Below are 13,642 nucleotides of genomic sequence, written 5' to 3' on the forward strand. Positions count from 1 at the left end.
AAATGATTGTGTTACACCTGACTTCATTGCAACGCGTCTCCAGATGATTTATGTGAATTCGATAGTCAACTGGAAGTGGGAAGGTTTGTATTATTATGAAAAAGGGACAAGGATTCATGAATAGTCAGAAGTGAAATATGAAAAAATAAGAGAAGGAGAAAAGCCAAGTTGACTGGATATCACTAATTTGCTGTTTTGGATTTCAGAGGGATAATGTTACGACAAGAGTCGTATAAAGAATTAATAAATACGTGACCCAATGACCTACTTTCTATTTATAAATATTATGGGTTATAACCCCCTTCATGCCACGTGCCCTTTCTGTCTCCTGTCTTCTATTCAGCTAAACGGGACTTCCCTTTTTACCCCGTCTTCGGCCTAAACCTTGTCCCTTGTCTACCATATTCTCTACTTTTCTCTGTCCTAATAAACCTTTGAAGCCGTAAAAGATACCAACTGATGGCCGAAACGGGAACCATGAATTTCGTGTTTTTGATTCTACTTCTGAGTTTCAGTCAGCATTTGCAGCTAAAATTTCGATCAGGGTATTTAGACCCATTCTAACAACATGTTTATTATAGCTTTCTCCAGTTTTCCCCCAAGTTTCAGCCAGATTAGTTCCTTCTCATAGTTTTCGCAATGTTTTTTTGCCTTTTTTGCTGGTTACCTGAATAACCCGATTCATCTTGCCACATTGAACAGAGTGTTATTTGTCTCGTGAACTCCTTTTCCAAGAAGCCAAATCTGTGTGACCCCACGAAATGAGAGCAATGTCCAGGATTTAGAAAATTAAGGGAAAATTCCCGGAAAAATCAGTATTAGTTTCGAACGGTCAAGTTACAGGATCTTGCAGGATCCTCTTGGCTTCCAGGATGCCCCCCCCCCACAACTCCGAGGACTTCGCAGACGGCGTCCAAGGCAGACTCCAGGATTGGTGTGATTTCATTCAAGATGACAGAAAACGCAGAGTGAAATGAAAGATGAGAAAACAGGAATCGATAGTTTCAAAACTTTCAAGTTGTAGGGGATGCTTGGACTCCAGGACAATCTTCAACAACTACGGGGACAGTTTCCAGAGCTCAGATTGGCATGATTCGAATCAGGATTACATGGAAGAGGAACAAAAGAAAAGCAGAGGAACAAAAGAAAAGGTGAGGAAATGCGAGTTTTTTAGTTTTCAAATTTTCCCGGTTTCGGAAATCTTATCTTCGGGGAAGTCTAGAATTTGTGAAAATAGAGGAAATCGTTATTAAGCTTGAGATGTTTGAGTTTCAGAAACTGGTTGATTTCCTGCACCACCTTCCAGGGCTTTGAGGACATTATCAGGATTGGCAGGATTCACTTTCAAGATGACAGAAGTTAAAAGTTAGGGAATGGTATTTTTATTCAAAATTGAAGGGAGTTATGGGAGTTAAAAGGTACCACTAAAATGTTCGACTTTTACTTTTTTGGCCTAAGCATATTTTTGTGGGGGGTTGGGGGTTTGTTTTTAGCTGAAAATGTAAGAAAAATGTCGTAAAAATCGAGTTTTCAAAAATGAAACAACCTATAGTTTTGAAAAAAATTCCTGTAAATTTCCAAAAATTACCACAATTACGAAAAATAACTATATAGTATATTAAAATGGTAGCGAAAATGAAAAAAAAATTGTCATAGATATGTTTGATTTCAGGATCCGAATATCACTGGAGAGGAGATATTGAGTCACCGTCGTGATGTCAGAACTTGTGAACTTTATTTTTTGTGGTCATTTTTTTGTGTTTATTTTTTTCTTCTCAGCCACTTGGGTTCAAGCCAACGGGTCAAAAAACGCGCCCTAAATAACTTTTAAGCCAGAAGAAATTTAATAATTTCCAAGTTGACGTGGATTCGACCTAATTAGTTCTAATCAACGAGTTGCAACGCGTGATTTTTTCGTGCAACGTTTAAAAGTTTGATCCTCAGCCACATAATTTAGCAGCGAATTTTTTCTAAAATCTCACGTTTACTGGGGCGCGATTTCTGACCCATTGGCTTGAACCCAAGTGCTCAGCTTCTTTTGCGCGTTTTTCATCCTTCGGCTGTGATTCTGCGTGATGTCGTCAGGTTGCAGGTTGTCTGTAGTCCGTCGTTCGTTTTCCGGTGTCCGTTGTCCGAAATGTTTGCGTCCGTGCATTCCTGGTTCGTAGTCGTAATCTTTGTCCTTCCAGTTTTTGTGTCGGTCTTTCGGGTGGTTTCCTTTGTTGTTCGAAAGTTTTAAGCAGTTTGGGAGACGTATTTTGACAGTTTATGCTATCTTGGATAAAATTTAACAGAAAACCGAAAATCTAAAAATGTTTCAAAAAACGGTTTATTATCTCGGCTGCGGGTGCCAATACTTGGCCAAATTTCATGATTTTACAAGTGTTGGCCAAGCCTCCCACAAGTCTTGGCCAAAATATGCGCCTGCTTGAGCCGTTGTGATAGCTTCCACAAGTCTTGGCCCATAGTCGGAAGGCTACAAGTCTTGGCCAAATTCTGATTATTGATTTTTCACCTTCGGACTCATCATTTAATTTTCAATTTGTTTTCTGGTTTTACCTATTTTCCTACTATTTTCATAAAGGTTCGAATTTTTATAAAGGTATTTTAATTTTTTTGTAAAAGACATTTTGGAGTTTCGAATCGTATAACTTTCAACATGACAGAACATTCAACTTCAACTCAAAAAAGCAAAACCGAAAAAGGATAAATCTGCGAGTCGTGAGCACAACGAGAGCATATCGTGAGTTATTATGAAGAGAGTTTTCGTGGAAAGTTTGTTTCAAGTTAACTTCAGTGTTTCTCTGAATACTTCGAAGTTAGAATCATTGATTATGACTGTAACAGGCAAATCAAGATCCGAAAGTTTTTCACAAAGTCGACTCCAATTTACAGAAATCCTGTTCTCTCCCATTATGAGTTTATGCAGCGTATTCGATTTCAACTACAGTAACCTGGAAATTTGTTTGCAAACGAATATTATCCATTCTGCTATTCACCTCTTGCTCTGAAACAAACGTTTTGAAAACTGGCATCGTTTATCCGGTTTCGACATCCTCAAAAAAATTTTGGAATTCAGGATTCTAGAATTTTAGAATTTTTTAATTTCTCCGTTTCTGAATTTGAGAAAACAGTCAGTTTGGGAATCTGATTGTGTCTAAGACCGAAATTTTCAAAAATAAAACTTTGTTGAAGTAGCTGAACTGGTGGCGAGACGACAATCTTCCATGAACTTCAGTCAAGAACCAGCTGAGATAATATCAACTCGCCAATCTGAGGCATAACTCTCAAATATGTGTCAGAAATTATCAGATCCAAGGTTTTCAGATCTTTACAGTTATTTATTCTTTTTCAAATTTCTTTCAAACTTCCAGTTTCACAATTTTCGAACTTTGAGGTTTTGAAAAGAAAAACCCAAATTAATCTCTGTTCTCCTACGTTTTTTTCTAACAAACTGATGTATTAAATTCAATTTTCTCTTTCCCCCTAAATTGTGTCAATTTTCCCGCCGTTGATTGTTTCAAATATTCACACCAATGCAAGCTTTCAAATCTAATTTATTCCAATCAATCTCAGTTCTCTCAATCCTTTTTTAGACTGCTGTACCGATCCCAATCAATTTGTTGGCAATCCCATTCCAAGTCGGCAGTGGACTTGTCAGTTCTTTGTATCTGGAAAAGGCAAAATGAGGGGACAAAAAAAAACAAAAAGAGAAAAGAGACAAACTTTTTGCATAGTTGTAGAAAGGACATTCGTGATTCAACTGGCTCAAAACACATTTGCATAACTTTCATATCTTCTTCTGGCATATCGGATGGAGGTTTCAAGCGAAGATTCTCATGGGCAACTTTCTTTCGAAGCTCTTTCAGAACCTTGACTTCAGAATACGGGTATTCTCTACTGAAAACTTCAAACATGACAACTCCAAAACTCCAAACATCAGATTTGGATGAATAAATTCCTTTGAGAAGAGTCTCTGGAGGCAACCATCTGATTGGAACTTTCATCAATTTTTTCTCTTTGTGCAGTTTTCCAAAAAGAGAAAGTCCGAAATCACTGATTTTACAATTGTCTGATTTATCCAACAGGACATTCCTTGCTGCCAAATCGCGATGGATCACTTGTTTCTTCTCCAGATAACGCATCCCTTTTGCGATTTGCTTACAGTACTTTCGTTTTAATTGGGAACTCATTGGTTCATCTTTCTCGATTCTTCCTTTTAAACTTCCTCCAGAACACAATTCCATCACAATCATAATTGGTTCTTGTTGAGTTGCCACTCCATACAAACGGACGACATATTTGTGGTTGAGTTTCAGCATCAGATTCGCTTCACGGAGAAATTTAATTCTAAAAATATGTATTTTATATCTAAACCTCTTCAAAAACAAACCTTTCATCAGCCGTCACTTTGCTTCCTTTCATTGTTTTTACCGCTACTTCCACATCGTTTGTGAATATCCCCACTGACAACATGCCTTGAAAAACTTCTCCGAATTCTCCGTTACCCAATTTCTTTCCCAAATTTATCTGCACTTTAAAGTAATATATTTTTCAAAACAAAACTACAGTAACCTGTTCATGATACAATTGCCATTCCTCTCTAATCACCCAACTGAACAATTTGATTCCCGATTTATAGACGGAGGCGCGTGTCTGATGATGATAACGGACTAGGTCACTGATATTCTCAAAGCAGAACTCTTTCAGATAATACGAGGAGCCATTGTTGGCTTTTTCAACGACTAGATGATTGGCAGTGTCATCCCAGAATACGGAGAGTACAACGACTTCTCCTCTCTTCGTTGATTCTGTCTTACGAAGAAGAAATTCTCCCTGTGTACGAACCAATTTTTCTGCTTCTTCACGAGACATGTAACCGTGATAGAATGGCTCATCATCCAAGGCTGCTCCACTGCAACCGCTCCAATTCGTTATCTGAACTTTTTATACTGTTCAGTACTATTTCACTGAATAATTAACTAACTTTTTTGAGTTTTATTTTGAGAACATGATGGGTTCTAACTAGAGATTGACTACTTTTATCTTTCGAACCAGTATCTTCAACAGATTTTGTTATAGAAGTTGACCCTCCGTCGCTTGATGTCTGAAATTGATTTTTCAAAGTCGTATCATTGTTTTTTTTGCTGAAAACTTCGTCGGTCGCCTTGAGGAGCAAATCGGGTCCTCTGGAAATAGTTTCAACTTCTGATCGATATTCGTGTCTTCTGGGTCCTCTGCTAACACTCTGAATTGAAAAAAGTTTCTCTGATGACTGAAAAAGTATGTACCAGCATAGTCGTTAAATTTGAAAGTGCGTTTATATGAAAATTGAAATACTGAACAAATTAGAAAAAAAAGAGGAACGTGGTAAATATGAAAGGGAAATAAAAACTGGATAACAACAAATCGGTAACAAAAACAACACTGAATGTAGTAAAACATGGTAGTTAATGAAATTTTGGGGTCAGGAGGTTGACAGTCCAGAGGCCCATTTTGCAGCCATCACTGCCCATTTCGCTTGCTCTCTTTCCAATGATTCAATTTTCTCCCGATCTCCATCGGTGATTGTAACATCGCCATCTTCAATTGTAGTTTTCTTCAACTTCTTCCTTTCCTCTTCTTCCTCTTCCATTTTTTCACTCAATCCTCCCCATGCCATTGATCCAACCAAATTGTGTTTCACATTTCCTAAATGGTAGAGTGAGTTTTCGATGGTAGATGGCTGAGCAAATGGAGATGGCGCTTGGACTTGATCGGCGGCTGGATCGGCTTCGAGGAGAACAGTCCCTTGTTGTTTTTCAGAAATCGGTTTAGTCGTAATATCGATAGAATGCCCTCCGATTTGCAAAATCAATCGGCCTTTTTTAGTAACTTGTAATTTTCCGATCCTCTGACGTTGGGGAAGACCTGACGGTGGAGCTGGAGCTTTCGGAATGCCAGGAGGAATCTCACTATCCGGATCGTCAATCTCCATTGGAATTTCTACGTTAGATTCAATATTATTACAAATTGCTCCCACCACTGATGGAAGTTGAAGATGAAGCAAATCAGTTGTAGAACTTTCCAGCATAGTAATCAATTGTTGAGCTGTTCGTTTCTGAGCCGTATTGTCAACAGTATTTTGTGAAGGTTTCTTTTCCTCTTCAATGATTTCGTTATCTTCTTCTAAGGAAAGACGAGCGCTTTTGTTGATAATATTGAGAAATTGTGACTGATCGTCTACTGGAAGCACAACAGGCATCACGTGGCCTCTTCTCAAATCACTGACGAATTGCTGAATGGATAGAATATATTGGTTTTTATGCAAACTTCATCAACTTACTCCTTTAGGATGCAGTGCTCTCAGTTCAGCCTCATCTCCTTCATCGTCACTACGCCACAAGGCATCATATCCTTCAAATGAAGCCTTCCCTTCTACTTTGATTTCTTCCTTTTTTTCGTCCGATGTCGATGGATCCCCACTTTCTCTGTCTCGTTTATAAGCAAACTCTGAATGACAACACTTATTCATTGCGCATAACTGAAATACTCACGAGATGCATCATAATCTTTGTCCCTCTTTTTGGTTGGAAATTCGCCTCCTAACCCATGAGAAAATACTCCACCAGTTTGAATGATCTCTTGTCTTGGGCGACCTCCAGCACCACCTCTGCCTCCTCTACCACCACGACTGTAATATAAATTTGAATAAAAAGGCTGTTTAAATATTAATTACCCTCTTCCAGCTCCTCGATTAGATGCTCCTCCACGGGTTTGTTTCTGCTGGACTGGTGCCTCTCGTTTACCGGCAAGAAACAAGTTTGGGCGTCCCGGTTTTGACATTTTGGCTATAAAAATTGATTTTTTTCATAAAGAAAAATTAAAATTTGAACTCAATAAAAACCTGAATTTCAGTTGAAAAAAAATTGACAAAAAAAATTTCAGGAAGTGCGCCCCTTTAGAGCGCACGCAGCGCGCGACCGCTCCGCAGCTAAAGTAACTCATTTTGATCGGACTGCCCAACTTTTCTGCTTAAATTCTCATATTTCAAGCTTAAAATGTTTTTGTTTTAAATTTTTCTCATCCTAATCGATAATTAACTTCAAAACACATCTTTGAACATATACACTCAAGCTATTTTCCCGACCGAGTTAAATATAGGACCTTGTAAAAAAATTGATTCGTATTAAGATTATTCGTGAAATTTATTTTCAGAAACAAAAAATTACTACATGCATGCATAAATACGTTCGAAAACTTGTTTATATCATGACTAGCATTTTTTATTATCTTGTATAAAAATTTTTAAGATACCACGAATTCAGATCTTCATTTTCTCTAATTCTTGCTCAAACATAATAAGGTCAAATCTTTCTTTTTTCAACAGGATGTTGAGCCGTCAAGTTATCCGCCCAATTGTTCAGGCCGTCAGAAAGGGCCACAGCAGCCACTCTCCATCGGCTGTCACTTTCACCGGACAAGGACCAAATACTTTCGTTAACGATGGTTGGGCATCCGCTGTAAGATTTACAATATTACTAAAAAAAATCATGCAACATGTTTTCTTCAAAAGAATTTGAATTTTTGAGAAATCGTGTTGAAAAGAGACTGGAGAGTTTTAAAAATACTTTGTTTTATGATTCAAATCAAATCACTTTGTTCGAGCAGGCAAGTCCGTAAAATTTAATTTTCCGTTCTGCGATAGCCAAATTATCTTCTGGTTACCTTCGAGACATATCTTGGAATTGATTTTCTGTCTACAACGTAATGGTCCGATCTATACCGAGAAATAAAAGATTTTTGGGTCTCTTTGGTTCCCTTTCAAAGGACTGAATATATTTGTCCAGCTCTAGTGCTGATACTCTTTCAAAAAACCGATTCATAAATTCAACATCCATAGTTTATGTTATTTAAACCCAGTTTTTTGAGTTGTGAATGGTTTAGGACGTTTTAATGATGAACTGCACATTGCTACAATCATTAATAACTGTCTGTGAACAGGCAGAAGTATAATTTACTATTTTTATTTAAACCTGAATGTTTCAAAAGTCAAAAACAGCCTCAACAAAAACAAACATTTTATTGTTAGGATGATAGTTACTGTATTACGAAGTGCGCTCAGATTTCAGTAGTATTGGGTCAAGATTTTTTTTTTCAGCGTCTTCCATTCCACGTCACCAACAAATGGGGATTTGCTGCCAAGGCTGTCACCTTCCTCGCCATCGGATTCTGGGCTCCATTCATCGTCGTCGAGTACCAACTCAGAAAGGCCAACCAATAATTTAATAGCTCAACTCAATTTGTCTTCCGAATTCATTTTGTATAGTGTTGTGTTGCTGCTAATCCGTTCTGTTTCCTCGTGTAATACCGTGATAACAGTACGGTTTTTGACAGAATAAATAGACGACCCTGTTCGCATGTTGTTTTCTCTCGCTTTTCAGGGGCATACACGACGAGGGGTCTTGTAAGGGGAGAAGCACCACCCGTTCTGTTTGTATCGCTTCCGTCGTCATATGCTAATGAAGCAGACGGGGGACGAACTCAGGTAATCTAAAGTCTCGTTCCGCCCTATACTCTTTTCCTTGATCAAACAAACCGTCTGCCGCCCATGTTCTTCCTCCCACGAGCCCCGTCGACTCAGGTTGAGTCACTTGCATATCGATCGTCCTCTCCTATTACTATTGCTTCTTCATGTAACCAAGATGTTATTGTTTATTTCTCTTCTTTTAATCATTCCTAAACATGTCAAATCTGATCTATGGGCAGAAACCGAACGAATGCCAGATCTCCAGCAAGTACTGTTTTTTTCTAAATTTGTTTAATTGAAATTTTTCGATTTGATTACACAGAAATCAAAGAATCCGACCCAAAAAGTTGATAGATTTTAACAGAAACTTTTAGTGGCGAGCTCTGTGTGGATATTATGCTGTTGCCACCGCCTACATGAAGGATAGTAATGCCCGGATCACGGTATTCGCTCCAGTCGACGACGTTTTCACCTATAATCCAGATATCAGAGCATTGGATCAGAAAGAAACACTTTCTCATATTGGTATACAAACGGAAACAATATGTTTTTAAAATTATATTTCAAAATATTTTCAGTCGATTCACAAGTAGTCGATTTGACGATGAATAAAGTTTGGGAGAAGCAAACTTTGATTCGATCAACCATCAATTCAGGTTACACATATATCACACAATTTGAGAATAATCCTGGAAATTTCGTACGTTTTTTTGTATACTAGCTTCAGGAGAATTTGAAAATTTCAGTCTTATTTCGCCAATGCTGGAATGCTCTGTAATCATGCGTCCAACCAATGGGGTATTATATCCGGAGAGCAATATCTGTTTAAAGTAATTTTCGAAAAGAAAATTGAAAAAATTTAAAAAAATTTAAAATTGAAAAAAATTAAGATTTGCACTCCAATTGGTCATCGTCCATATCCGGGAACTGCACTTTCGTTTATTCGAGAACACGATGTTACAGTATTCGAAGAGCGACAGTATAACAACAGAGATTTATCGTAGGTTTTTATTACTTCTAAAATAACTTTAGAAACTGTCTTCAATATTTCAAATCTTCAGTCAAATCCGAGACATTCTCGATCGTACTCCTGATATTGCCCTCGTCATCTACGGATCATCTGCCTGGAATGGATTTCACACATTTTTCATTCCCAACGATGCAGCTTTTGCCAGAGTGATTTATTCTTAAAATAACGTCTGAAACTAATCTCTATCCGATTTCAGGTCGTCGATCGTAATCGCATTGATCGTGAAGTTCTTCTTGCTCATGTCACAAGCACAAATCGAGTTCTATTCACCTGGCCATGGTTATACGATGGAGGACAACACTACTATCCATCTGTCAGATTTTCGGCGAATATTATTGAAGACAACTTTAAATTAAAATTGGTCATGAGAAATATCACAGATAGAAGAACTGGAAAATGGGATTGTCAGTTTTAAACTCATTTTGGAAGTGTGCAATATAATTTGTTTCAGTATACGCTGTATCGGAAGTCTACGAGAGATACTCTCAATTCAGAAGAGGAGCGGTTTGGGCGAAAATTTTGGTTCCAAACATTCCAACTCAGAATGGAGTGGTTCATATCATTGATAATGTGCTTGGAATTGTGTCAGAGACGATTGATATGATGATTTATAGAAACGAAAAGACTACAACTCTTATGAGATACATCAATACAATCGGTAAGAGTGCAAAAAACTTGTACAGTGAGGTCTCAAGTGGTTGTGAACGTTTTTTGATCTTTTGATTTTCAAAAAGTGGGTTCACTTCAAATGCAAAAACTCTCAAAAAATATTGCTTCCCATTGATAAGAATTTTTTGTTTTCCTCAAAAATGACTTAATTTTGTCTGACAAACTTTTTTGTCAGACAAAATGGACTAAAAAATCCCCTGTTGACTTTTCCAGTGTAAAATAGTCATCTTTCTAAAAAATATATCGAGAAGTTTCATAAAAGGAAAACTTTCGTAATTGAAAACTTTTTCGGCAAATATCATTTTGACTGGTAAGCAAAAAAAATAACGAAAATAAGAGTGTTAGCACTGGAAGGATACAGTATGCCCTTTAATAGGAGCGCACCACAATTGTCAACGTTGAGCTCAATTGCCTCGGTTCCTGTGAAAGACTTGAACGTTTTGTTAAGTGATAAAATATTGTTGATATTATGATGAATATTTATCTGTTGACAATATTTTGATATTTTTCAGAGAAATCGAGATTATTAGGCTTAAAGTTGGCAGTTTGGGTGGGCGTCCATTAGAGCAGATGCGGTAGTTATGCCAGTTTGGTACAGTTTACCTTGCTTTGTGGTATTTGTACAAAAAAGTTGTCAATTACGAAATTGAAGCTCTATTTTTGTTTAGTATGCTCTAAAATTTTCAGACAAATCGAACAATTCTGGACCACTTTTGTAGTACTCCAAAGTTGACTATTTATACTGAGAAAGCCAAAATTAAATTGTTTTGTCTAATACACAGATTCTAATTGATAGTGTTGCTGATTGTAGTGTGTTGAAAATTCAAAAGTATTTCCAAAAACATTCTCCTTCTTGAAAATACTCAAACATCAATAGTAAAAAGCTTAAACTTTGAAATTTCAGGTCAAATCGTTCGCAACTATTTCTCGGCCACTGGAGGACTTGTTACCTTCTTTGCTCCGTGGAATGAAGCGTTCGATCGAATCCCGGAGCAAATCGAAAGACGTCTTCTTCGGGATAGAATTTGGTTGGAACAGATTCTGAAACTTCATATAGTCCCAGCAAAAGAATTGACATCAGATGAAATCACAAATGAGACAATTGTGAATACAATTGATAATATGAGACAATTGTATTTTATAAAAGGAGAATGGCCAGCTAATAATGTCAGTAAGTATCTTCGATCCTTTAATGAGACTAGAAGTCATTAATAACTTTCCTCAGCATATTATGTCATCGGAGGAGGTATTAAAACTGCGATTATGATGGATAACGTAGCTGCAACAAATGGAATTGTTCATTATATCGAAAGAGTTCTAGGAGTTCCATATCAGACACTTTGGGAAATTATGAGAAATGAAAGTAGATTACAGTAAGCACTAATTATTTTTCTTTTTTTAATATACTGTATTTTCAGGAGCTCATTCCATATGATGCAAAATTTACAACTTCGATATTCAATGGATCCATGGCAAGTGTTGACACCGGAACAGAACTTTACATTTTTCGTTCCGACGAATGAAGCTTGGCACAAAGTGAGTTCCGAAAAAGCTATATTCAAAATAAATGTATATTTTTTCAGCAACCAGCAACTTTGGTGAATCGAATGAACGATGGAGGCCACTGGCAAGCGCTACAATATGTTTATAAGAGACATATTGTTCAAGGACATGTACTGAAATATTTCGATTTTTAGGTTAAAATTTTAATATATTCAATCTTTCAGGCACTGATGTATACTGATCTCCGTGAAAGGACGTATGTAATGATGAATGATGAGAAGGTTGTGCTTAGGAGAAGAGGAAGATGTAAGTTTTAAAAAATATGTTAATCTAGGAGTTTTACCTACTAATTTCTTAAAAGAGATTATAAGATTCCGAAATTCTTTTTGAAAATTCTTTATTTTAGGATTATGAGATGAAATTTTGAATTTTATAAAATTCTTTAAAAAAATTAAAACTTGATTCGAAGTTCCTAGATTCTTTTATTTCCAGAGATGTCCGGAATCTGGCCTCCGCATTCCGGATTCCGGATTCTGTCCATTTTTTCATTCCGGATTCCGGATTCTGTCCATTTTTTCATTCCGGATTCCGGATTCTGTCCATTTTTTCATTCCAGATTCCGTATTCCGGATTCCGGAAAATTAGTTTCATTCCGTATTCCGGATTCCGGATTCCGTGAATTTTTGATTTGTCCGGATTCCGGATTCCGTGAATTTTTGATTTGTCCGGATTCCGGATTCCGAGAAAATTATTTTATTGCGGATTCCGGATTCCGTATTTCAAAAAAGTAATTCCGGACATCTCTGGTAATTTCCCAAACTAGTATTTTTCCTGATTTTGATCTTCGAGCTGCAAGTCTTGTTTCCGCATTTCCTCTGATAGAAGCCGACCCTTGATATCTGTGACAGAGATCGAGATAATTGAGCTCAAAGTTGACGGTTTGAGTGGGCTTATATTAGAGGAAGTACTGTATTTGTCAACAGTCCTTCCGACCTAATACCATTAGTCAAATGTTCAAAAGATTAGAAAATTCACAACATTTGAATAGTCGAAATCTCCTTTACAAACAAAGAGACAAATTTGCAGTTTGGGAGCTATACTGGCCACGTGGAAACCGTCGAGCACAAGTGATAGAAGGGGGTGAAATAGCTGGAATCAATGGATATATGCATATGATAGACGATGTTCTCATTTATGAACCGGATCTTCGAGCACATGCATGTACAACCGAACCCGTGTTCTTCCAATTTCTAATAGTTTGCCTGGTTATGGTATGGCGTCCCGGATGGTTTTCTCAACTATATACCGCATTTTTGTATAGATAATTCATTGTGCCATATATTGAATTTTTTCCTGAAAACGGGTTGAAACTTTAATTTTGCATTTTAGATATCATATTTCTAATTTTTAATTTCTCTTTTCATTGTCATATTCTGTGTGAGAAAACATTCATATCTCGGTTCTTTTAATGATCTGCATGTTTCTTTTTTTGATTTTCAGAAATTTATATGGACTGTCAGGAATAAAAGCATTCAAATAAAAATATTTGCTAAGTGAACTTTTGCAAATCTCCAGGTTTGAAGTGCCACCTATTTACATATTCTGGTTGAAGCTAGGAATGTGTGGAAGGTCTAGAAGCACCTCTCCGGAAAGTGAAAGAAGTTCCAGATCTACAGCAGAGTAAGATTTAAACCAGTCTTTTGAATGATACAAGTCGATAATATTAATTTGCATTTTTTTCTATAAAACAATATTCTAAAAAGTATCTCACCTGGTTGATCAATGAAAAACCAATTATAAACCACTCAAAAGAAATCTGAACCTTCTCAAACAAAACCACCTGGCGACTACTTTTTGGTCACAAACCCTACATTGTTGCCTCCTTTTCCCCCAGTGTTTCCAAAAGAAAGTCATCAGCCGTTTCATGTTCT

General features: G+C 37.0%; 4 protein-coding genes across 4 annotated transcripts; 2 read left to right on the forward strand and 2 right to left on the reverse strand.

Annotated features, from left to right (window-relative positions):
* Nucleotides 1-3,592: 3,592 nt before the first annotated feature.
* On the reverse strand, nucleotides 3,593-5,297 carry CBG03803 (the record flags this gene model as incomplete). The annotated part of the gene is made up of 7 exons (XM_002639199.2): nucleotides 3,593-3,671; nucleotides 3,727-4,350; nucleotides 4,394-4,530; nucleotides 4,576-4,938; nucleotides 4,988-5,107; nucleotides 5,156-5,248; nucleotides 5,292-5,297. 7 exons carry the CDS (start codon nucleotides 5,295-5,297, stop codon nucleotides 3,593-3,595), a joined length of 1,422 nt encoding a protein of 473 aa, XP_002639245.2.
* Nucleotides 5,298-5,467: 170 nt separating this feature from the next.
* Nucleotides 5,468-6,825, reverse strand: CBG03802 (the record flags this gene model as incomplete). Its single annotated transcript, XM_002639198.1, has 4 exons — nucleotides 5,468-6,277; nucleotides 6,326-6,492; nucleotides 6,537-6,673; nucleotides 6,719-6,825. 4 exons carry the CDS (start codon nucleotides 6,823-6,825, stop codon nucleotides 5,468-5,470), a joined length of 1,221 nt encoding a protein of 406 aa, XP_002639244.1.
* Nucleotides 6,826-7,370: 545 nt separating this feature from the next.
* On the forward strand, nucleotides 7,371-8,263 carry CBG03801 (the record flags this gene model as incomplete). The annotated part of the gene is made up of 2 exons (XM_002639197.1): nucleotides 7,371-7,502; nucleotides 8,141-8,263. The coding sequence occupies 2 exons, from the start codon at nucleotides 7,371-7,373 to the stop codon at nucleotides 8,261-8,263; spliced, it is 255 nt and encodes an 84-aa protein (XP_002639243.1).
* A 421-nt stretch (nucleotides 8,264-8,684) lies between these two features.
* Nucleotides 8,685-13,036, forward strand: CBG03800 (the record flags this gene model as incomplete). Its single annotated transcript, XM_002639196.1, has 14 exons — nucleotides 8,685-8,777; nucleotides 8,884-9,034; nucleotides 9,088-9,209; nucleotides 9,256-9,339; nucleotides 9,400-9,509; nucleotides 9,571-9,685; nucleotides 9,736-9,943; nucleotides 9,991-10,197; nucleotides 11,113-11,379; nucleotides 11,434-11,581; nucleotides 11,627-11,744; nucleotides 11,792-11,881; nucleotides 11,936-12,017; nucleotides 12,798-13,036. The coding sequence occupies 14 exons, from the start codon at nucleotides 8,685-8,687 to the stop codon at nucleotides 13,034-13,036; spliced, it is 2,034 nt and encodes a 677-aa protein (XP_002639242.1).
* Between the last annotated feature and the right edge of the window lie 606 nt (nucleotides 13,037-13,642).

Source organism: Caenorhabditis briggsae, assembly GCF_000004555.2.
Source record: "Caenorhabditis briggsae complete genome, chrI, whole genome shotgun sequence".
Classification (NCBI taxonomy): domain Eukaryota; kingdom Metazoa; phylum Nematoda; class Chromadorea; order Rhabditida; family Rhabditidae; genus Caenorhabditis; species Caenorhabditis briggsae.